The 24962-nt window shown below is 44.2% G+C and overlaps 1 protein-coding gene across 20 annotated transcripts in view; it reads right to left on the bottom strand.

The window, feature by feature from the left end:
* Positions 1-4053: 4053 nt before the first annotated feature.
* The window catches only part of LOC102448694 (leucine rich repeat containing 8 VRAC subunit B), a 59816-nt gene continuing 38907 nt past the window's right edge, over positions 4054-24962 (bottom strand). For 6 of the 20 annotated variants that reach the window (XM_075936429.2, XM_075936427.2, XM_075936416.2 and 3 more), the window contains 3 exons: positions 13984-14079; positions 10007-12168; positions 4054-7442 (listed from right to left, as the gene is read on the bottom strand). In XM_075936429.2, coding sequence (XP_075792544.1) covers positions 7170-7442; positions 10007-12142 — 2409 coding nt within the window. In that variant the 5' untranslated portion in view covers positions 12143-12168; positions 13984-14079 and the 3' untranslated portion in view covers positions 4054-7169. Of the gene's footprint in view, positions 7443-10006; positions 12169-13983; positions 14198-24334; positions 24475-24962 lie in introns of those variants that run through there. The other 14 variants (XM_075936430.2, XM_075936425.2, XM_075936421.2 and 11 more) reach the window with 5 other exon arrangements.

Raw genomic sequence — 24962 nt, 5'->3', positions numbered from 1 at the left:
AAATACAGGCAGTCCCCGAGTTACGTGGATCCGACTTATGTCGGATCCGCACTTACGAACGGAGCTTTTCTCGCCCCGGAACTCACGGGCAGCGGGACCACCCAGACGCACAGTGGTCCTGCCACTGCGTCCTCCGGGGCGAGAAAAGCTGCGGCTTTGCTCGGGGTGTCCCTGGTCTGCTGGGGACCCCTCCCAGCATACCAGGGATACTCCGAGCAGACCAAGGACACCTGGAGCAAAGCCTTGGAGGCGCGGGACCCCGCTGCCTCTGCGGCTTTGTTCGGGGTGTCCCTGGTCTGCTGGGGACCCCTCCCAGCAGACCAGGGACACCCGGAGCACAGCCGCAGAGGCGGCGGGGTCCCGCGCCTCTGCGGCTTTTCTCTGGGTGTCCCTGGTCTGCTGGGGACCCCCCCAGCAGACCAGGGACACCTGGAGCAAAGCCTTGGAGGCGCGGGACCCCGCCGCCTCCACGACTTTGCTCCGGGTCTCCCTGGTCTGCTGGGGGGGGGGAGGGGCACGCAGCTAGTGCGTCCCCTCCCCCCCCAGCAGACCAGGCTTTTGTTGTGGACGCCTGGGGCAGAGCAGCTGGGGTGCTGCCGGGTTGGTCATGGGGAGACTTACCCGGCAGCACCCCAGCTGTTCTGTCCCAGGCTCTAGATTCAGCCGCTGTTGAAACTGATCAGTGGCTGATTCCAGGAAGCTGGGGGCAGAGCAACTCTGCCTCGGGCTTCCTGTAGTCAGCCCCTGGTCAGTTTCAGCAGCAGCGGCTGAATCTGGAGCCAGTTCCGAGTTACGTACAAATTCAACTTAAGAACAAACCTATAGTCCCTATCTTGTACATATCCTGGGGACTGCCTGTATCTCCGGGGATGGAGAATCCACAACCTCCCTAGGCAACTTATTCCAGCATTTAATGACCCTGACAGGAAGTTTTTCTAATGTCCAACCTAAATCTCCCTTACTGTAATTTAAGCCCATTGCTTCTTGTCCTATCATCGGAGGCCAAGGAGAACAATTTTCCCCCTCTTCCTTATAACCCTTTTAGATACTTGAAAACTGCTATCATGTCCCCTCTCTGTCTTCTCTTTTCTAAACTAAACAAGACCAATTATTAGTCTTCCCCCATAGCTCATGTTTTATAGACTTTTTTGTTGCTCTTCTTGGACCCTCTCTAATTACTCTACATCCGTGGTCCCCAACGCGGTGCCCGCGGGCGCCATGGCGCCCGCCGGGGCATTCGTGGGCACCCGCCAACAACCTGGGCCAGCCCCGCCCCTGGCGCATGGAAGGCGCCGGCCCCAGGTGCGCGACACGCACCGGCGCTGGGTGCGCGGCGCTCGGGTGGCCCCAGCCCCGGGGCACATGCAGGTGCTCGGGCGCGCGGTGCTCAAGCAGCGCCGGTGCCGGCCCCAGGCGCGTGGCTTGGGCGGCAGCGCCGGCCCCGGGCCCACGGCACAAGGCGCTCGGGCGGCCCCAACCCCGGCCCTAGGGCACACGCCAGCGCCGGGTGCAAGGGCATCCCAGACCCCTGGCGTGCCCTTGGACGAGCGGCCCCGCCCCCGGGTGCTCGGCGCGTGACTGGCCCCCACCTCCCGGGCACCCAGCGCGTGAGTGGCCCCACCTCCCGGGCGCCCGGGAGCCTCTGAAGGTTGGGGACCACTGCTCTACATTGTTCTTGAAATGTGGTGCCCAGAACTGGACACAATACTCCCACTGAGTCCTAATCAGTGCAGAGTAGAGCAGAACAACACTTGTTAATGCATCTCTAAGTTCCTGCACCAGAAACACCAGTCTATATAGGGGGAATTCACAGCTATTGCAACCTCCATTAGCTGCTTATACTCCGTGTAGGATGTATGCTAGCATGGCAATCTCCTCACCAAGACTGCAGCCACCATCTTTTTCCCCTCTCTCATTCCACTACAGTAACAGTTCATCCAAAAGCAGAAACAGATCACTGCCCTATGCTGGATCCATGCCTTGGCACTAACTGGAATGAACAAGTGCGAAGTGTATAGAATCAGAAGGCCTTTAGTTTATTGTGTTGGTGGACAAAGAATACTTCCACACAGGAGCTCAAGAAGGGCATATAAGTATATTGTGAAACAATTCCTAGAATAGCTCAAATTAGTGCAGCACTAAATGTCATGGGATATGCCATCCTCATCCTAGTGTCTAAGATTACTGCGGTGCCTGTGTGGATGCAGTTACACAGATATGACACCACCATAGCTCAGCAGTGTGGATGTTTGCAGCCAGGTTTGGCTTATTGAGGGGCCCAAATCCAGGTAAACCATACAATGGAGGCAAACTATATGCTGTATTTTCTATGTTCCAAGGACACAAATTCCCCCATGTGATATGCAACAACAGATTTGTAACTGAGAATATAAGGCCTGATAAAACCCCAAATAGTTTTGACACATTCTCAAAGATTCTAGAACTTAGTGGATGTAAGCAATCTGCAAGAGGAAATCGAGCTGTTTCCTGTACTTGGGGCTCACACCCATCTGCTACACAAGCCTTTCTCTCAAGCTCCTGCCATATAGTTCTTCAGAATCTATTTGATTTAATTTTGTTTAAATTGCTAGCTATTATGGTTGTAGAGAAAACTTCAAAAATGTGACCATGGAAGAGCTGATCTACACAGGGAAATTAAATGGCACGGTAATACTGATATCTAAACCATTCTATTTATCCTGGTTTAAATTCCCCATGTGGACACTTATTCCAGAATAAAAGTATGCATAAAGACAAATTTGAGAGATAAATCTGCATAGAGCCTGGAACCCTAACTCTGAGATGCGGACTGCCCCATTTACAGAGTGAGGGATTAATTAAGTATAATTTAGATGTCAACCTTGCTAACTACTCACTTCCTCTCTCGTATGAAAAATGATCACAGATCTGCACAATCTACCACAAAGTCTCATTCTGGTGCCTCAAGAATGTAGCATTTGGGAGATACCACCACATATTCATCCCTCTAAATCATGGAGTGAAGCTCAAGAAATCCAGTCGAGTCCAAAGACCACACATGATCATATTTTGAATATACGTACAATTGTCTGTGAGCAATGCCTCATTTTGGCTACTCGTCTGGGAAGAACTTATACTGGGGGCAGAAAGTGGAAGAGTACTATTACCTTTTCTCCCCTCCCATTGTGACCCCAATCTGCATCCCGTTTATACAAAAATCAGAAGCTCCTAGAAGTGGAAAGGGTTAGGAGATGTGGCCTTTCTGTAGCAAGACAGTGAATATGAAGATCAAAACTCAATAACTTCTATCACTAACAAGTGTTCCTTTTACAGCACTGTTTGAGAACTGCCTAGACAGTACACACCTGCTGAAGTTTCTGACACTGCCACACCTATTTTCTTCACAAATGGAATATTTCAAAATCATTACTGGCCAATATATGCTCAGTTTAGCTCCGCTCTATAAACTGGAATCCTGCAGAAGCTAAATCCCACTAACTAAAACATAATAACGTGAGGATTTTCTGCATATCACTGCCCTGGCAAAATGACGGCTATTGATTTCCAAGTTTCAAATGTACATTTACGATTTATGGAAGCCATTTAGTCAAGTAAATTCAGTTATACTGGGTAGACTCTTCTATCTTAGCAACCTGTTAATAAAGATTTCCACACAATTCATAATATGAGCAATGTATAGGCTGTCATTAAGCAGGAGTTAAATACACTAAAGTTTATTTGCGCAACACAGGAGACTCAAAACAGCAAAGAACCAGTCAGAAGTGATCTTTGCTCAGTGTCTTTCACTGTGTAATGTTGCACTGCATTACCAAAAAGTATCCAGAATTTGATTATACTGCATCCTAAAATCAAATTAAAGGCAGCTGAAGCAGTTTGAGCAAGTTTCTTTAGTGCATTTTCTGATCCCAAACAGAGGAACTCAAAATAATTAAAATAACTGATTTCCCTTAACCAAGGGGATCAAAGGTCTAATGATTAAATTTCATGTGTCAAAGATGGGGAGAAATGCTGGTGACGTATATGTAAGTAAGGAAATAAAGAAAATAAAGTGCATAGAATTGTAACGCAAAAAATTTAATATTTTCTTGTCCAAAGTATGAGGTTACAATTAATACAAAATACATAAATTACACAACAGTATTGAAACAAATTGAGAAGCCTTTGTTTTTCAGTATAGGACTGATTTATACAAATAGGGCAGATGTTACCACAGCTTGCTGTGCAGTAGTTATGAAAATGGATTAATATACTGATTCCCTGATGAGCTCTTCATTCTGAACAAATGTTCAGCATTAAGGTGATAATTGAAATAGATATGAGCTCTAGTTATGGTTGTCTCCATCCTCAATTCTTAAATGTTAGGGAGGAGAGTGTCTAAGCCCAGAAAGGAAAACAAAAAAGGCACACTGTGGCATGAGTTAAGGCCAGAGATGCCAGCCTTTAAACTTCCTGGCGTCTGTGGAGATGTAACATAACATTCATATTATTTTACTTTAAGATTTAGGCTTTGAGTTCATTTTGTTTTTTAAAATGGAAAAAAAATTACAAAATGTTAAGACACTTCTCCAATATAGCTGCACATTTTTCTCTTTTAAAAAACAGACTTCACCCATGAAACATTAGTGTTTATGGGTCTAATCCCACAATTCTTAGTTTCCCCAGCTTCTTTTGGAGTTATGCACATTTTAAGAATGCAGGATCAGCCTCTACATTATTTTCCTATTAGTCTAGTTCACTTCTGAAGGACAAACTCTGGATGAAATAAAAGCATAAATAAAGTAAATCAAAGGCATAGTTAAGCATAGTCAGTGTACTAATCATAAAAAAGGAATATACAACTAAAAAGCTGTAAAAATTTTTGTTCTAAATGTATGGTGCAAACAGTTGCCTGTTTAACCTTTTAATCTTTTAAATATCAACACTACTTTTCAGCAAAGGAATGAAATAAAGCTTAAGATTAAACAAACTTTTACCCAAACTAAAACCTATTTGCATAATAATTTTTTTAAAGTATGTTGTATGTCAAAATTCTGCACATCAAATTCTCGCACAGTGATTTTAAAACTGTCCTGACATCTATACAGTAATTAACTCAACTCTATCTATAATAGCACAAGTTATTCCACTGATGTACTTATATTCCATGACGAGCTGTTTGTGAACTATGCAAGTACTCATTGAGCTATCGTGAGACATGAAAATTACAATTTTAACTAAAATTTGAAAAATTAGAAATGAAAGTTACAAAAAAGATACTATTCTAGAAATACTACTTTATGTTTAGATGTGACTGACCAGCTGATGCAAAAAAACTGTATTCAATACAGCACCTACTAAAAACAAAAGATTGAAAACGATGGAAAAAGAATGAAGTTCCATATGTTTGATTCCCTGAGACAAATGTTTTATTTAGAACAATATTTGGAATGCACATTTGTATGATGAATATTAACCGGTTTGACAGCTAAGGAGACCATTTCCTATTTTTATGTAGGGGATCATAATCTAAGTATGTGATTTTTAAAAAAAATTAAAGCTAAGCCTTAACTCCAAGATACCATTGTAAATGAAAGTAAAGACTGACCAAAAATAAACTAGATATTGTAATCAATCCTCTAATGATTTAATGACAAACTAGGTTTATAATTAATCAACATCAAGAATCTTAAGAAGTCAACATTTTTATGTTTTTGGCACACATCAGCCTGCATTTTACACTTGAATTTTAAACACATTAGAACAATATTCCCTGAACACATGCGAGCAGGGATGGGTGCGTGTATCCACACCATAACAGGAAACACCCAAAGTTCTTAACTGGGATAATAAATTCCAGAAGAGCAGACTTAAAAGAAGATACTGAAATAAAGTGTACAGAAAAAGAATATATAAAATCTGCAACCACTTTATTTTCTTCTTTATTGTCTAGTTTATAATATATTAAATAAAAGAATGGGCAGTAAGATCACAAAGTAGATCACACCTTGTAAACACATACCTCTTAGCAGAAGACAGAAAGTTGATGGTGTTTTTACACTTACTTCTGAACAGGATTTTTTCCCCTCCCCGCTTTTTTTAAGTTGTACCTTTCCCTCTCCATCCGTTACTCTTTGATGAAAATATAGTTGGTTTTTCATTAGTACATTGACACCACAAAGGGGGAGGACATTGAGACAATCAACAATTGGAAGGTTAAGAGGCAAGAGGGGATAAACAGCGTACTAACACCTTGGATCCCCACAACTCTCAGTTGTAAATTGCTGTTATAGTCAAGGAAGGCAAATACTATGGATTTTATCAGTGTATGTTTTCTCAGTTAAGTATACAGGTAAACAAAGCAAGTACCTTCGTACATGAACAGTATATACTTGAATACTTAGGATTCTTCAGACTGATTTTTAAAATTAAGCAAGCTACATCTGAATCCCACCTAGTAGGCAAACAAAATAGTTAATCAGCTCAATTTTTGCTACTTTAAAGACATAAAATATTGAAGTGGGTTCTAAGAGGGTACGTAGAAAACTTATCCAATTGTTTTAATATAAAGAGTAACATGGCATCTTCCAAAATTACAAGTTTAATGTTCAACCCTTTTGTCACACGGAAAAAAATAAAATTGTAAAATTATATTGCAAAATAATTGTCAAAATATACCATGAACCAGTTAATTCTGTTATTTGAAATAGGAGAATCCTAATTTACCACATTACTCCTGATAAGTGAAGAGTATATTTCTGGAAAAAAAGGTGGTAATTTTTGCTCCCAGTATAACAGAATATTAAACCATTTAAAATAATTATTATCAGAAGAAATAAAATTTTCCATGAAAAATAGTCTACAGTGAAGCAACCAACTCTTCCATCCCAATACTCATGACTGTAAACATTTACTACTGAAAGCACATCAGCAAGTGAAGCCTAATCACTTACATTTCAGGATATTCACAAATGTGCATGTCTGCTAAGTCTATACTTCTGTTTGCTTGCTTTAAGACAAAAACACAAGACTTTTCCTTATAAAAAAAGACTCAGGGCAATATGGGTAGATTTAGATATGAATTGTAAACTATTTGTTATTTCTCTTTCCCTTCTTTTCACCTACACCTATCTTTATGCAGATAGTAAATCAAAGGCCTAAAGAATCTATTGATGAACATACTCTTACATCATTTAGCATTTATCCAAGCATGTCTGCAAGCTCTCTCTCACACAAGGTGGAAGCGTTTTTAACAACCTTTCTTCTACAATTAGACAACTTCGTTTCAGAGACTGACATTTTTCTAGTTCAGCAGGAAGTTCCTCAAGGTAGTTCCCAATAAGCTCAAGCTGAACAAGGTTCGACAGTTGACCGACAGAAGGAGACAAACTCGTCAGGCTGTTATATCCCAAAAGTAAGCACTGCAACTTTTTGCACTGAAATAATCCATCTGGCAGTATCTCAATCTGAAAAGAAGCCAATTAAAATTTGTTAGCCTATATAGAAACTGCATTTTTTTATTATCCATTGCACTTTCAACCCTCAAAATGTGTTTAAATTAAAACTATTTTAGATACAAAGTAAAGAAAGGACAATTTTATGCTATAAAAATTATAGTCAGGAGAAAGTCTACTTTCACTATTTAAACAAAAACAGTCTTGTATATATGGGTATGTCTACACTACAAAGTTAATTCGAACTAACGGACATTAGTTCGAATTAACTTTGATAGGCGCTACACTAGCGCTCCGCTAGTTCGAACTTAATTCGAACTAGCGGAGCGCTTAGTTCGAACTAGGTAAACCTCATTCCACGAGGACTAAGCCTAGTTCGAATTTACTAGTTCGAATTAAGGGGTGTGTAGCCCCTTAATTCGAACTAGTGGGAGGCTAGCCCTCCCCAGCTTTCCCTGGTGGCCACTCTGGCCAACACCAGGGAAACTCTATTGCCCCCCTCCCGGCCCCGGACTCCTTAAAGGGGCATTGGCTGGCTACGATGCCTGTGCCAGGTGCAAGCCTGCCAGCACCCAGCCAGCAGACCTTGCACGGCTCGAGCCAGCCACCTGATGCCCCCCAGCCCTCCACCTCTTCCCGGGACCAGGCTGGCGGCTCCCAGGAGCTTGCCCGGGACCAGGCTGGCGGCTCCCGGGAGCTTGCCCGGGACCGCAAGAGGCGGGCACCCTCCTGGTCTAGTGTAGACATCGTTGACCTCGTCCACGACCTCCGCACTAGGCACAGGAAAGTGGCCGTCTAGGGCAGGAGAGCTGCCAGCCTGGCCACCCAGGAGCAGGTGTGCATGAAAATCAAGGTGGTCCACTGAGACCCCCGACCCTGAGCTTACAATGGCCATACTGGGTCAGACCAAAGGTCCATCTAGTCCAGTAGCCTGTCTGCCGACAGCGGCCAACCCTAGGGACCCTGGAGGGGATGGACCGAAGACAGTGACCAAGCCATTTGTCTCGTGCCATCCCTCTCCAGCCTTCCACAAACTTTGGGCAGGGACACCACTCCTACCCCCTGGCTAATAGCACTCCATGGACCCAACCTCCATGACTTGATCTAACTTCTCTTTAAACTCTGTTCTAGTTGTAGCCTTCACAGCCTCCTGCAGCAAGGAGTTCCACAGGTTGACTCTTTGCTTTGTGAAGAACAACTTTCTGTTACTAGTTTGAAGCCTGCTACCCATTCCTTTCCTTTGGTGTCCTCTAGTCCTTCTGTTATGGGAACTAATGAAGAACTTTTCTTTATGCACCCTCTCTACCCCACTCATGCTTTTATAGACCTCTATCCTATCCCCCCTCAGCTTAGAAAAAAGAGGAGACTGAGAAGTCCCAGTCTCTTTAGCCTCTCTTCACATGGGACCTGTTCCAAACCTCTGATCATTTTAGTTGCCCTCCCCTCTCCCACCCTCTCTCTTCCCCTCTCCCACCTCCTTTTCCCAGTCTCCCCGAGTTTTGTTCAATAAAGAGAGATTCTATTTTTGACCACACGTGTCCTTTATTTTGTACATCAGGAAGGGGGGGCTAGGGAAGGGTAAGTGGAAGGAGGTGAGGGAGGAATGGGGTACGAGCCCCGGATGGGGAGGACTGGGCTGGCTCTGTGGGCTGCTCGGGGTGGAAGCTCTCCTGCAGCCCCCCGAGTGCCCCCTCCCTCGGATGGCAGCCTGCAGCAAGTGCAGCCGGTCTGATCGCCGAGTGCTGTGATGTGCCCAGTGTGGGCACTCAGGGCACTCCAAGCCAGGACTGCTTTGCAAGCGGGGCACCCCTGAGAACTGTCTGTCCGGGGTGGGGGTCGGGTCCCTTTAAGCACAGCCCTCGGCTACCCTGAGGAAGCAGCTCCACGCTCTAAATCCTCATCTGATGCCCTGCCGGCATTGCTTCCGGCCATCCTTAACCCTGGTTCAGGGTCCACTCTGTGTGGACATGCTAGTTCGAATTAGCAAAACGCTAATTTGAACTAGTTTTTTAGTCTGGATGCGTTAGTTCGAATGAGCTTAGTTCGAATTAGCGCTGTAGTGTAGACATACCCTATGTCTTTGGTATATGTGACTAAGTGAGAAAAGTTTAATTCTTCACAGAACTTCAGGAAAATCTAAAAATCAAATTGCTATTATGCTCAGATTTTTTTTCCTACTTACCCTCATTAAAAATTATGCTTAATGAATGACATTCCTTTGGAACCTTGCTAAGTACAGTGGGTAATCAGAGGCCTTGTGAACTCTACAAACATTTTAATAATATCTTAACATGGCTGTGAACAATCAAGCTAGATAGGACAATGCTGAAGACAACTTACCAGAAACTATAGACTAGGTCACCTGACACTGAAAATCAGAGTCAACTCCTGATCATTTAGGCCCTACTCTGATCAGTTTCTTTAAAAAAGAAAAAAAAATCCCCTCTCAATTAACTGGGTTTCACGTCCCTTTTGTTTATAATGCCATAAAAATGGTGAGTGCTAACAGGCCTCAGAATCTTCCAGAAGTTAGTCTGAATTTCTAATGCTTAAAATAAATCAAAAGTTCTACTTACGTGGTTTTTTGTCACAGCAAAGTACTGCAGATTTGTCAAATAACTGATTTCTTCTGGAATAGAAGTTAGTTTGTTATAGCTGAGATCCAAATAGTGTAGTTTTTTACAAAGAAATAGCTGCAGTGGAACATTTTTAATGTTATTGTAATTTAGGTACAATTGTTCTAGGCTTGTTAATGCACCTATTTGCACTGGGACATATGAAATGGTGTTGTGCCACAATTTTAAGCAAGATAGGTTCTTGAGATGTTGAAAGCTCATTATTTCTTCCACTGTTCTGAGATTATTTTCTTTTAAGTCTATTTCATGCAAATTGTTTAGGGTGAAAATAGAATGTGGAATGCGCTCTAAATCACAGGAGATCAACTCTAAGGTTCTCAGGTTTACCAGCTTTTTCAAGTTATTTAGTACTACCAGTTTATTTCCCTCATTATTGATAGATAAGTTTTGCAGTGAAGGCAACAGATCTGTAACCACCTGGGGTATACGGGAAAGGCTGTTCTTTAAGTAAATTGTTCTCAGATTCTTTAAATCCTGAAAACCTTCATTGTACACAGAGTTGTGGAAATCTAGCACAAAACATCCTGTTAAACACAATTCCTTGAGGTTTTTTAGATGAAAGACCCAAAGTGGAATTCTTCCAATTTCACTGGATTTTAGACGCAATGTTTTCAGATTTTCTTCTAGAAAATTTAGTGCTGGGTAATCCACTGTTAACGATGAATGATAAATATTCATTTCTTTAAGATTAACTAGCTGAGTCACTGTTGAAGGAAGCTTGGCTTCAGGAATAAGTTCCAAGCTTAGCACTTCTATTTCAGTCAATTCAAAGACATTGTCAGGAAGACCATTTAACATGAAAAGCTGAAGTTCAATCTTGTCCTGGGAATTTCGTACTAGTTTACTTTTCAGTTTTTCCACTGACCATTGATTGTTAAGATTTATCTGTTTCAGTCTGTTTTCACTCAAATCAGACAGAAATATTGAGAATCGCTGTGAATAAAGAGGATCATACTGATCTGCTAAGTGAAGAATAAATGCAAAGTCATTCTTTACATCAGGGATGTCACTGTAATTGCTTTTCTCCCTTAACTTCTCAAAAGAATATTGCTTAAGTGAACTCCTCAACATCCACCATAAACTGTATGTGCAGGTTAGGCCGTAGAAGGTCACTAAAATAACATAAAATGAAGCTAATACTTTAAAAATTTCTGCTAGTGTATAAACACATTGGTACCTTTTGTAACCTGTAAAGGCTTGAACATCAATTACACAATCAATTTCAAGTGTAATAAAGGTTAAATAATAGCACACATAAATCATTATTATTATAAATACAATTACTTTGATTATAATCTGTTTCATGTATACTTTATATATGACATCCTTCTCTTCAACATGTACTCTGAATCTTTTCACTTTTTCAAAGATAGCTTTAGCTTGTTCCCCTTCTTTTTTGTCCAGAACACTCGAAGAGTTCTCTCTTCCAGTTGTTTCTAAACCGGGCTGGGTATATGGCAGAGATTGCCTACTTGCCTCTGTATCTGTTGAGCTCACAGGTGGTGAAAGCAGTATTTTGGATTTGGATAGAGGCAGACTCTTCACAGACTGCTCAGCAACTGTTTCTGAGAGGGCTCGTGTTGTCCATGGGGAATCAAAACACTTGTGAAGAATGGCTACAAAGTGCTCAAGCCTTGAACTTGTGCTAGGATAGTAGAGCCAAAAGTTACTGCAAGCTGCAAAAATGAAGGTATGCAGAAGCACTAGATATGGGAAAAATTTGGCAAACCAATGAAGCTGTTTCTCATAACACACTGCATCAATGTAGGAATACTGCTGCCGATGAAGATCATTTTGAATTCTTGAAGGGAGAATTATTTGTGTGGCAGAGCTAGAGGATACATTAAGGTTGGCTTTAACCAAATCCCAAGGCACTGCACAATGACTGTCAAATTCTAGTTTACAAGGAAGACAACACAACACTCTGGTTTGAGTGAGCTGGAGTGCCCCGGCTAGTACAGCAACTAGCAGCATAATCATGGTGAGGTAATACCAAAAGACATCCCACCATGGTTTTAATATGTGGTAGGATGACTGAGCATCTGCTAAATATCTGAGTTCTGTTAGTGTAATCATGACTTTCACCTGTAGGTCAGCAGCAACTAGAGAAAAGAAAGAGAAAGATCCTTAGAACAAAAGCTCAAATCTATTTTCTTAATATAACTGAACTATGCAATGCCCAGCAATACCCAAATTGTAGGCCTAGTAACTGCACAAAATTGAATAATGAATTGGTAGAAGTAATTTAGGGCCTGATTTAACCCCCCAACAAAAGTCAATGGGAAACTACCATTTATTTTAATTAAGGATCAGGGCCATTACCTACTCCTGGGGGAATTCTGTATCACTGTGCATGTTCAGAATTCATGTCCCCCTGCAGATTTTTTTTTCTCTTCAGCAGAATCTATATTCTGCAGAAGAGGCACTGCAGTTACACCCTTCACCACCTCTCCCCCAGCAGCTGCTGTGGTGTCAAAAGAGAGGACAACCAGCCAGTGGGGCCAGGTGAGGGGGCACAGGATGGATAGAGCAGGGCACATGGGGCTTCTGGAGGGTCACAGACTGGAGGTCAGAGAGTCTAAATCAGCCGTTCCCAACCTTTTCCAGATGGGGACCCATTTTGACAATTCAGGAAGACTTGGTGACCCAAGGCAATTCAAAAACTGGGGGAGGAGGGGAGGCAGAGCCACCTGGGGAGGGGAGGCAGAGCCACCTTTTGAAATGTAATGGTGACCCATAAGTTGGGAAATCCTGGGGGTGGGGGTGGGACATAGACTGGAGTATGAGCTCAGAAGCTAGCAGCGGTATCATTGAGACAAGGGCTACATGAGAGGGGGGGTTGGTGTAGATGTGCCTGATTGAATGGGAGAGACTATGGATCCCCCATGCAGGGCCTAGAAGAGACTCCCCAACAATCCTACCCCTTCTTCTTCCCCGAGAAAACCCGTCCCATATTTCTCCCACTCACACCCAACAACCATCCAGATTCAGTTCCAGACTGCTTCCCAGCAATGACTTCTCTCCCCCTTAGCTCCTCCATTACTCCTCAACTTTACCAAGTCTCTGCACTGCTTCTGAGGAGTGCAGGAAATATGGTTCAGTATTGTAGTTTAAATGAATTATTATTAAAAGTTCTGAATTATTATGTCTAGTGAGGAATTTGTCAAAAAAATTTCCTGGTATTTTTTTTCTATCTGTCTTGCTACAAACTTGTTGGCAGGTAATCTGAAATAAAATTACCAAAATAACTGAAACTGGCATGAGCACACTATGTTATTTTGACAAATAAAATATGCAGAATTTTTAAAATATGATGCACAGAACTTTTAATTTTTGATGTACCATTCTCTTAGGAGTAATTAACCTAGACAGGCTAATATAGCCAATTAGTACAGCACAATACGAACATTTTCATCTTAATAACATATCATCAATACTGCCTGACAGATTTCATGATATTAGATAGAATTCTGTTCAACTGAGGAAAAACAACACCCAAAGTGGACTAGAAATATAAATACAATGTTGATGGCTGACACTCTATAACTCACATAACCCCCTTTCCCAACCTCTTCTGCCTTTCCCCAGCAAAAATTTAGGAGCTGAGTTCTGCAGAGAAGTGTATGCTTATCAACACTTGGCTTTATAAGATATGCTACAGAATAGAAAACTAGCAGGCATGGTATTATAATTAAGCATAACTAAGTTAAAAGAAAATATGAATCATGACATATGGTTTGCATTTCTTGCTTATTCCCAATTCATGATATTAATATATAGGATAGGTAGCCCAATTAACGTGAATTAGCAAAGCTCTCAAATTTTATATGTTAATGATAGTAAATAATAGAGTTTATTTTAATTCAGCAAGTGCAAATCAATATTTATTTACACCATACTTAAATGTTCATACTTACTTTACTAGTTAAAGTAAGATACACAACAATCTTCAATCAGGTGGTCTACACCTTTTAAAGTTTCTTGGACATTCCATCTTTGCATTTTTCTTCATTCTGGGTAGAAAAATATCAGGAGTACAGTTGAAGTAGCTGAGACTATTTGATATATAGAGGAAGCTGGTCAGCCTTCTTACTCCAGCCTTCAGAATTCTTACTCCACTGCAGAAGTAACCTGTGAAAATGTATGCTTTACAAGTACTTTCTCTAATTCAGCATGTTCTCCAATTTGCAGCTGCAACGATACACTCAAACAATCTGAAGGTCAACCTTTTTTATACTATGCCAAATGCATATGAAAAAACAAACAAAAAAGAAACCACATAAAAGAATCTATCCATGACTAATACTGGGTGGCAATGCTATAGTTGCTTGCTAAATACCTATGTGGAAGAAATCTGCATGATTTCAAGAACCACAAGATATAATATCCATATTAGGGATGTTAGATATTGTGTAGTTGAATAGTTGCATAACCACATAAAATCTTAGTGGTTACATGACCCTGGGGGTGGGGCCAGCAATCAGTGTGCTCTTGACCCCATTCCTAAGGGAGCCCTGTGCTTCTTCCTCTGATAGAGAGGCAGTAGCGTGGGATGGCAGCAGCCCCTGGTCGCAGAGAGATGCTGGTCCATGTCAGGAGCCTTTGTCTACAGGGAGCTCAGACCTCCTGTGGACCAACCTCTGTCAGTAAGAGGCCCAGGTTCGCCATGGACAGAGGCTGTTTCGCGGCAGCTTCCCTTGCCTCCCCTCCCTGCACAGCTGTCTCTAATAGAGGCAGCAGCGTGGGGAGAGGCAGGCAGCACCACGGAGCTGGTGCTGGTTGAACTGGCTTTTAAGCCAGCTCCCACATGCCAGTGTTCCCTCTAAGCTGTCCAGTAGTACAGCTTCTTAGGTGAAGAATCAGCCCTGCCCAGTCATAGACTCAGGGATCCATGCACGGAGCTGACTGACTGGGCAGGGTTGATGAATCACGGTGAAACTGTGCTACTACAGAGCTTAGAGGGAATACTGCTGCCTGCCTCCTCCATCTCCCCCTTATTGCCTCTGTAGGAGCCAACAAGGGGGGGCAGGTGGGTTCACAGGAGCTGATATGCGCTGGAAGAGACACAGGAACTGATATGCATGGGCTTTCAAGAAGGCTTCTCATGCATATCAGCTCCAGCCTGCCCCTCTCACTCTCTACACTGCTCCCTGTCTAACAGAGACAGCAGCGCAGGGGTGGGAGAAGGAGGCAGATCTGGTACTCACAGGGAGCCAGCTTAAAGCCAGCTCCTCACGGACCCTGGTTCCTGCTCCACCTCCCTTGCTGTCTCTGATATCTGATAGAGAGGCAGCAAGGGGTTTGTGTGTGTGTAGTCGACAAATTTAACGGATAAGCCACAGCTTATCCGTTAATTGTGTAGTCTTTAACATCTCTAGATGATACTTTCCCAAGTTAACTGATGTGAGAGCTGAGGAAACTGAATAGAAGGTCTGCCTTTGTCTAGTGATCTGTGGGGGTGTCTCAAATCAAAAGAATTTAAAAGGCACCTTGGGGCAAGATTAAATAGAACTGTTTCCTGGCCCCTCTATAAGACATCAAGGAGATGGAATGAATGGTAAAACCTCTCTTTGCTGAAGCCACTTTTTATGAAATGGGGTGACAGTGGGCTAAGTTACCAGGAACCCTTTAATGAAAAGATGCTGAAGAAGGGTGCAAATAGCTTTTATCCACCCCTAAAAACAGCTAACATATCAGAAAATAAACTCCACCAGATGTGAACAATTGGACAACTTATTTGCCCTTCCATGGTATATGCTTGCAAAAATCCATTCCTAAACAAGCGAGGCTTTGTGCAGGTGCAGGGGTCCGCTAGCACTGAGTTTGCAGCAGAAAGACGGCTGTCAAACTGCTGAATTAAATTCCAACTTAGTATAAAAACAAAACTACATTTTTCCTGCAAGTTTAAATAATACAAAGGCTTAGACCCCAATTAACAAAGTGTTTAATCAGATATTAAGGAGTGCGGTGAATAGTAATGGATTTTTTTCTTTCTTTTAAAGTCAAAATTTTCTGTAGGAAAATTTCAATCTTCTATCAGTAACACCTGAAGAACAACTCTCCAAATGACCCTGGCAAGGCTTTTTCAGTTCCATTTTCTCCTTGCAGGCATAAAGTGAAATTAACAAAAGCCTTCCAGAAAGGCTTCTGAGCCTTCTGACTATCTGCATGTGAGGTTGATGCCATATAAAGCTACTCTATTCAGGAAGGCTGTGTATGTTTTGTGGGGCCCACAAAAGGACTTGCTAGAATTAGAATACAGACACAATTTTCTATGTTTTAATCCAGTTTATAGGCAGCTCACTTACTGCTTGCTTTCAGTTGCAAAAACCTAATTCACAGCTTTCCTGAATACAGGCAGTCCCCGACTTACGCGGATCTGACTTACGTCGGATCCGCACTTACGAACGGGGCTTTTCTCGCCCCGGAGCTCACGGGCGGCGGGTCGCTGCCTGTGTCCTCCGGGGCGAGAAAAGCTTCTCCCGGTCTCCCTGGTCTGCTGGGGGGGTCCAGCAAAGCCACTGGATCCCCTCAGCAGACCAGGGACACCCGAGCAAAGCCGCCGCCTAGGCGGCTTTGCTCGTTTGCCCGGGAGCAAAGCCGCCCAGGCGGCGGGACCCCCGCTGCCTGGGCGGCTTTGCTCCTGTCCCCCTCGTCTGCTGGGGGGGTCCATCAAAGCCGCTGGACCCCCCTAGCAGACCAGGGGGACAGGAGCAAAGCCACCCAGGCAGCGGGGGTCCCGCCGCCTGTGCGGCTTTGCTCCCGGGCAAACGAGCAAAGCCGCCCAGGTGGCGGCTTTGCTCGGGTGTCCCTGGTCTGCTGGGGGGGAGGTCCAGCGGCTTTGCTGGACCCCCCCAGCAGACCAGGGAGACAGGAGCAAAGCCGCACGGGCAGCGGGTCCCTCCGCCTGTGTGGCTTCGCTCGGGTCTCCCTGGTCTGCTGGGGGGGACTCCCTACAGCACTCCAGGGAGACAGGAGCATAGCCGCACGGGCAGTAGGGTCCCTCCGCCTGTGCGGCTTTGCTCGGGTCTCCCTGGTCTCCTGCGGGGGGAGGGGGCGCAGCTAGTGCGCGCCCCCCCCCCCCCCCCAGCAGACCAGGCTTTTGTTGCGGGACGCCTCGGGTAGAGCAGCTGGGGTGCTGCCGGGTTGGTCCTGTGGGAACCTACCGGGCAGCGCCCCAGCTGTTCTGTCCCAGGCTCCAGATTCAGCAGCTGTTGAAACTGATCAGGCTGATTCCAGGAAGCTGGGGGCAGAGCAACTCTGCCTCCGGCTTCCTGTAGTCAGCCCCTGGTCAGTTTCAGTGGCAGCAGCTGAATCTGGAGCCAGTTCCGACTTACATACAAATTCAACTTAAGAACAAACCTATAGTCCCTACCTAGTACGTAACCCAGGGACTGCCTATTCCTATAGTCTCTAGCCTAAAATCAGTCCATATGTTACTATTGCATGTTAATAAGCCTTTACATCGGATGTGGGTCAGCAACAGAAAGCTTTGAATAAAATTAACATGATCTTAAAACAAGCTACAAAAAAGTTGCCTTTCAATATATTGCATATTAAAAAGATGTTTATTTATCTCTGCCTCAATGGATTCTGTTCAAACAGAAGAGATTTGCTGCTTATACAAAGCAAAAAGTTTTGCCAGGTAAATAAACAGATAAATTAGATTCAAATGGTGTTTAGCAACCCTTAATTGTATTTCAATTCACTTACTTCATTTCCTCCTTTGGCTCAGAAACTGAGTTCTTTTTCATTGTTTATCATTTTTTTTTTTACTATGCTATTTATTACTATTTAGAGCAGGGGTGGGCAAAAGGGCCTCTGTAGGCCAGATCAAGTTGATCAAGCCCGTGGAGGCCCTGCTGCTCCCCTGCCCCCAGGCCTATTAAAGCCTGGGGGCGGGGGGAAGCACGCAAAATCTCCTCCTGCCCTGCAAGGAGTGTGCAGTGTTTAGAAGTGTCGCACACTCCTAGCAGTGCAGGAGGAGACTTCACGCATTCCTCCTGCCCCCAAGGCCTGATTGGCATGGGGGCAGCAGCAGGGAGCACATGAGGTATCTAGAGGTAACCGCCAGCTATCCAGAACAGCTGACGGTTCTCTCTGGGGGGGAAAAGACTTTGCACGCTCCCCCAGGCCCAGACCAATCAGGGTCTGTGGGTGGGGAAGCATGGAAGTGTCCTGGCCCCGCCCCTTCCCCTGAGGCCCCACCCCTTCTAGAGTGGCCCAAGGCCACTTCAAACATTTCTGTAGTGGCCCCCAGTCACAAATTATTGCCCACCCCTGATTTACAGACTATGGACAATCCAGATCTACTCATAAAAAAAATGGACTGGATGCAAAAAATGTAGAATATAACTTAATTATGGGGCTACTATAAGGTGGGTGCATAACTGGCTGGATAACCATTCCCAGAGAGTAGTTTTTAATGGTTCACAGTCCCGCTGGAAAGGAGTAACAGGCGGGGTTCCACAGGGTTCTGTTCAATATCTTCATCAACGATTTAGATATCAGCATAGAGCAGTGGTCTCCAACCTTTTTACACCCAAGATCACTTTTTAAATGACAGACCAAGCCAAGATCTACTGCCCTACCCCTTCCTTGAAGCCCCACCCCTTCCTTGAAGCCCCGCCCTCTCTAGTCTCCTGCTCTTCATCACTTGCTATCCCCAATCCTTATACTGCTGCTTATTTTATTTTATTTTTTTATTCTTCTGTAGGAAGAGGTTTTTCCAACATTTGGCCTGTCTACACTGGACCAAATGTCAGAAAAAAAACCCTTCTTTTGGAAGCCACCTTATTCCTTGTGGAAAGAGGAATATAGGGGTGACCAAAAGAGCCTGTTTGCTCTTCCACTAAAAAAGCGGAAGAACAAACGCAACCCTTGATGCAGAAGAGTTTTTCTGGGATATCTCCAGAATCCTGAAAAACTCCTGCAGTCTAGCTGTAACCTTGCTGTGTTGAGACAGGATGTGTAGGCTCTGGGGTGGGGAGGGATTTGGGTGTGGGAAGGGGTGAGAGGTGCAAGCTCTGGGAGGAAATCTGGATGCAGGAGGAGGTGGAGAAGGGGACACTGGCTCGGGGAGAGGGCTCCAGGCTGGGCAGTGTTGGGATACTAAGCAAGCCACAGGCTTGCGGATGTGAGGGTGCAGGAATTTGGGTTGGGGTAGGTGAGGGGCTGAGGGCATGAGGTTCCAGTGTTTGATAGGCTCAGATCTGGGGTCTGGGGAAGGGGGAGTGCAGGAGTAGTTGTGGCCAGATGGGGGCTTGGCCCCAATTGGGGGTTTGTTGGCCAGGCTTCATTTTTAAATAGAATACTATGTTAAACACAAAAAGTTTCTGCATTGTCTTTATTTATGAGAATGGCAGGGAACCTGCCTTGAGTCAGGTGTCACTGACCCATAGAAAAGTCATTTGGGAGCAGGGGACACAGTACTGGGGAGGGTGCTAGTAGGTTCTGGAGCAGGGAACAGGGTGCCAGTGGGGGCAGGGGACAGGGGGCAGGGTGCCAGGACAGGTTTCTGCAGCAGGGGTCAGGGTGCTGGGGGGTATAGGTTTCTGTAGAGGGGAGCAGGGGGACAGGTTTCTGTAGTAGGAAACAGGGTGCCAGAAGGAACTGGTTTCTTCAGGGGGGGCAGGGTGCTGGGGGACAAGTTTCTGCAGGGGGGCAGTTTTCTGCAGTGGGGTTGGGGGGCAAGGGAGAAGGAACAGGGGGCCACGAGGGCAGGGAACAAATTTGGGGCAGAGGAGAGGGAACAAGGTTGGGGGCAGGGAGTTCCCTACACCAGCCACGGAGGGGAGCCTCTGACCCGCGCTCCCTCCGGACTGACCTCAGGGCAGCCGGGCTGTAGGGAAGAAAAGTGGCTGCCCGGTCAGCTGGCCGTGGTGTTCAGCCAGGGTGCCACCAAGCTCCACGTGGGCAGGCGCAGAGGGGAAGCCGCCCAATCAGCTGGAGCGCGGTTCAGCCTCATCTGGGCTGAACGCCACAGCCAGCAGGCCAGGCAGCTTCTCCTCTGCGCCAGCCCATGTGGAGCATGGTGCACCCTGGCTGAGCGCCATCGCCAGCTGGCCGGGCAGCTGCTTTTCTTCGCTCCAGCCCAGCTGCCCTGCGCTCAGCCCAGGGAGGCTGCGCCTAGCTCCAGTTGTGAAAGCCACAGTCAGCTGGCTGGGGTGTTTCAGCCCTCTCGACCTCTCAGCTCCCACCATTCCTCGCAGCTACTCACCTGTGTTGTTGCTCAGTGAGTAGCTGCTCCTCAAATGAGGAAATCTAATGTAAATGTACTGCGCAGGCACACAGTTCAGAGAGGGCTCAAGAGCTACTCTTAGAGCCCCTGAGATCTACCAGTAGCTCACGATCTACTAGTTGGTGACCACGGGCATAGAGAGTACACTTATTAAGTTTGCAGATGATACCAAGTTTGGAGGGGTTGTAACTGCTGTGGAGGATAGGGTCATAATTCAAAATGATCTGGACAAATTGGAGAATTGGTCTGAGATAAACTTCATCCTGTTTAATAAGGACAAATGCAAAGTGCTCCATGTAGGAAGGAAAATCAGTTTCACACATACAGAATGAGTAGCAACTATCTAGGAAGGAGTATGGCAGAAAGGGATCAGGGGTTATAGTGGACCACAAGCTGAATAGGAGTCAGCAGTGTGATGCTGTTGCAAAAAAGGCCAACATGATTCTAGGATGCATTAACAGGTGTGTTGTGAGCAAGACATGAGAAGTCTACTCTGTACTGATTAGGCCTCAGTTGGAGTATTGTGTCCAATTGTGGGTGCCACATTTCAAGAAAGATGTGAAGAAATTAGAGAAGGTCTAGAGAAGAGCAACAAGAATGATTAAAGGTCTAGAGAACATGACCTATGAAGGAAGAACGAAAGAACTGGGCTTGTTTAGTTTGGAAAAGAGAAGGTTGAGAAGGGACATGATAGCAGTTTTCAGGTATCTAAAAGTGTGTCACAAGGAGGAGGGAGAAAACTTGTTCTTCCTGGCCTCTGAAGATAGAACAAGAAGTAATGGGCTTAAACAGGGTGGTTAAATACTGGAATAAATTGCCTAGGGAGGTTGTAGAATCTCCATCTCTGGAAACATTTAAGAGAAGGTTAGATAAATGTCTATCAGGGATGGTCTAGACAGTACTGGGTCCTGCCATGAGGGCAGGGGACTGGACTCGATAACCTCGAGGTCCCTTCCAGTCCTAGTATTCCATCATAACAACTGCAAGGAGCACAGAATATAGTTGTTACACCAAATCATGGCAGATCCGTGGCTAGCAAATTAGCTAAAAAGCTTTCATTATATTTACAAAATTCCACACCATACTCAGAGTAGTATTTTCAATCAATGTACTACTTAGCAGTGGATCATAAGTACTGTGTTATAGTTTATCCTTTACACTTAAAGTGTGTCTTTCCTGGCAGAATATATACTCAACCTTTTTTCATGGTTGTTCAAGCTTATTCTTCTTGTGCAATGGATCACACTTTCAAATTATTCATCATTCAGTTTAATTCATCCATTTTAAAATTCATCCTAATTTAATACTGTCAAAATACACAAATTACTATAGTTCAGTGTTTCATTAATATACCTATAGGGTAACTATAGGCAGTGCTTAATTTGTAAATTCCAGGGCTAAGAACTGCCAAGCCTAGAGACACAAATTAAGCACTGTCTACAGGAGACTGTTCTATAAAGAAACAGCAAGAAGTGTAAAGTTGCTGTTACATCCTGCACAACTGTTTACTCCATTTCCTGTTTATTCACCCAATCTTTCTTAGAGAGGAACCAGTTCAGAAACCAAGATAGAAAATGCAAGAAGTATACATTGCAGCACCATCAGTATAGTACTTATCTCTGACAAAGGTATCTTCTTGTACTTATAAAGACATGCCCAGACACCAGTGAAATATTACAGATATTGGCTATGTATTTTACAGGGTGTCTCATTCTCTGGCCTTGTCTACATTCTGAATTTGATCTACCGACAAATAATTAGCAAGAACTGTAGCTGAACTGAACTGGTTGAACTGCAAATGCAGGGAAACTGGTGTAGACCTCTTTCAGATGGAACAGTTGTTAGCAACTATTCTGTTTTGTAATGTAAGCAAGACCTCCACTGAAAACAGCAGCCCATACAATTCAATGTAAAATAAAGCAGCTCAGGTTTCATATTATTTGATAAAGAGTTATGCATATCTTTTACAAATGATAGCAGTAAGTCAGAACAGAAAATTGCAAACTCAAATCAATTCAATGCAAAGACTGATGAATATATGTCTCTAGATATTTTTAGTAAGCTAAATATCAAGAAAGCATTATCTCATGACAATTTCATAAAATAGTCCTATGAAGCAAAAACTACCATAAGTTTTTGTTTATACATAGATGGATGTTTTCATATAAAAGTGAAACTAAACCATGTGTGGTGTTTCTCAAGTGGGCTGCAGGCCTGTTTTGGAAAAACCGCTAGTGAGCCCGCACCACTTTGTTTACCTAAAGGGTCTGTATCCATGGAGCCTTGCAGCTCCCATTGGCTCTGGTTCACTGTTTCCAGCCAAGGGGAGCCATGGGAAACAGCGTATCCAAGGCTGATTTCAGTGGAGCTTCCCACATCATGGGCGGGTGGAAGTTTCTCTCCCCACAGCTGCCCACATGGCCCTTATCATGGCAGGGCAGCAGCTTCAAGGTCTCACCTCCCTGCCACAGCTGACTCAGAGAGAGCAGCGTGGCCACCTGCAAGGAGCCTGAGTCCCTCTGTCCACCCTAGGCTGAGAGGGGATCCAGTTGCCTAGCCCCACCAGGGACCCTGGGGAAAGAAGTGAGACGGGGGCAGGGCAAAGGAGGAGCAGGTGCCAAATACCCCCACTTTTGAGAGGGCACGGATGTCCTTGAGTTACACCACAGACAAAATTGGCCTCTCATCTCAACAGCAAAGCACTGGAACTAGTCAGTTTCCAGGTAAATAATTACTTCAGGTCGGAAAGTCTTAGGGTCCGTCTAGACAACAGGCTTTTGTTGACAGAGGCTTTGTCGACAGACACTGTCGACAAAGCCTCTGTCAACAAAGAGCGTCTAGACTACAGCCAGTTCTGTCGACAAAGCAAGCTGCTTTGTTGACATGAGAATGTAGATGCAAAGGACAGTGTAGATGGAATAATGCCTTCTGTTGACAGAACTCTGTTGACAAAAGGCGTTATTCCTTGTAGAATGAGGTTTACCACTGTCGACAAAACTGCCGAGTTCTGTCGATGTTATGTCGACAGAACTCGGCGGCAGTATAGACACAGGTATAGTTTTGTCGACAAAAGCCCACTTTTGTCGACAAAACCCTGTAGTCTAGACATACCCTTACAAAGCTGATCAAAACAAAAACAAAATACTAATAATTAGTTACAATTTATAAAGCATGTAGTCCCTATACAATATTACAAATCCAAAAAGTTGTTACTCTGCTTTGTCTTGTGATCTCTAGATTTTGCTATGACTTGTTCAAAGTTGCATAATTTATGCCACATTTATACAGTTAACAGTAGCTACATTTTTCTCCTCTTCCTAGGAATGCTGAACTAAAAGGAAACGATGTATAGGTGTGGTGTGTGAGAGGGAGATTCAATGAACAGGAACTGTAATTCTAGTTTTAAAGAGATACTGCTTTTTTGTTGATAACTAATTACTAGCTGCCTTTAAAAGATATACGGCAACCACGTTTCCCAAAGGAAAAAGAGAGTACTGCATGGGGCTGGCCAGAGGCCTCCCCACCCCAGTTGGTTATCTGAGGCTCTCTTCCATCTCTCACCCAGGAGGTCATTCCTGGTTACTTACAGCCCTTCTCCACAAGGTTGTCATTGGGCACTGGAATCCTACTGTTCTCTCTCCCCACTCAAGGCTATCACTGCTCACTCAAACCTGTGGTCCCCATCACGTGCTGGAATCCTTCCTCCCATCCCCACAAGAGCTTTGTCTCCCCGCACACTGTGTGGGGATGGCATCTCCACTCACTCCCCACACATGTTCTTCCACACTGCAGTCCACTTTTTTGACAAAAGTATTTGTCCCATTTGTTCTTCCTAACTGATTAAAATGACAATAACAAATGTGACAAATGTTTATTTTTGATAAAAAAAATCAACACAGACAGGGCAGGGCTTAAAAGAGGGACTGTCCTGGGCAAAGTGGGACATATGGTCATTCTATTCTGCATTGTTTGGCTCAAATTACAACTAAGTTCATTAACCAATTAAAACAGAGTTATGCAGTCCACACCTTGTCAAACATTTTAGTTGACCCTCTAATTCTGTAGGTTCTCTTTTCCAGAAGAGCACACGCATCAAGGTTTTTTCAACCAGTGTCTTTCAGAAGGCCACCTTCTTTTATTCTAGTGAGACAGGAGGTACATTCTGGCCCTGATAAGAGACACCAATTACATTTTAAGTAAAAATTATCCCGTACTAGTACTGCCAGGTCACAGATAAGGCAAGCTAGAGTTCCTGTCCTCTTACACTAAATTCAGAAGCTTTGGAGTAAAAACAGTGTTCAAAAGCAAAGACTCCAAGCAAGAAACTAAATTTGAGCTTAAAGTTGTGTAAGAGATAGTTTTTAGAACTCTAAGTAATAGGTATTATGTTAGATACTGTCAATATTCACTACTAAAGGGAAAAGAGTAAATCCACTAGGAAACAAATCAAACAAACCCATTTTTATCCTTCTTCCATTCATCATATTATCTTTCGTGCTACCTCTGTCAGAAGCTCCATCCTTCTCATATACCAAGCACTTCTCCACATCCAGTCCTTAAAAACAATGGATCAGACTCTGCAATTAGAACTCCAAACATAGCCCTCTGACAGTGGATCAGACTCCATGGAAATCAACAGACAGCTGCTGCACAATC

The sequence above is a fragment of the Pelodiscus sinensis genome, chromosome 9, assembly GCF_052426305.1.
Source record: "Pelodiscus sinensis isolate ZL-2025 chromosome 9, ASM5242630v1, whole genome shotgun sequence".
Lineage (NCBI taxonomy): Eukaryota > Metazoa > Chordata > Testudines > Trionychidae > Pelodiscus > Pelodiscus sinensis.
This window is presented reverse-complemented; position numbering and strand designations above follow the sequence as displayed.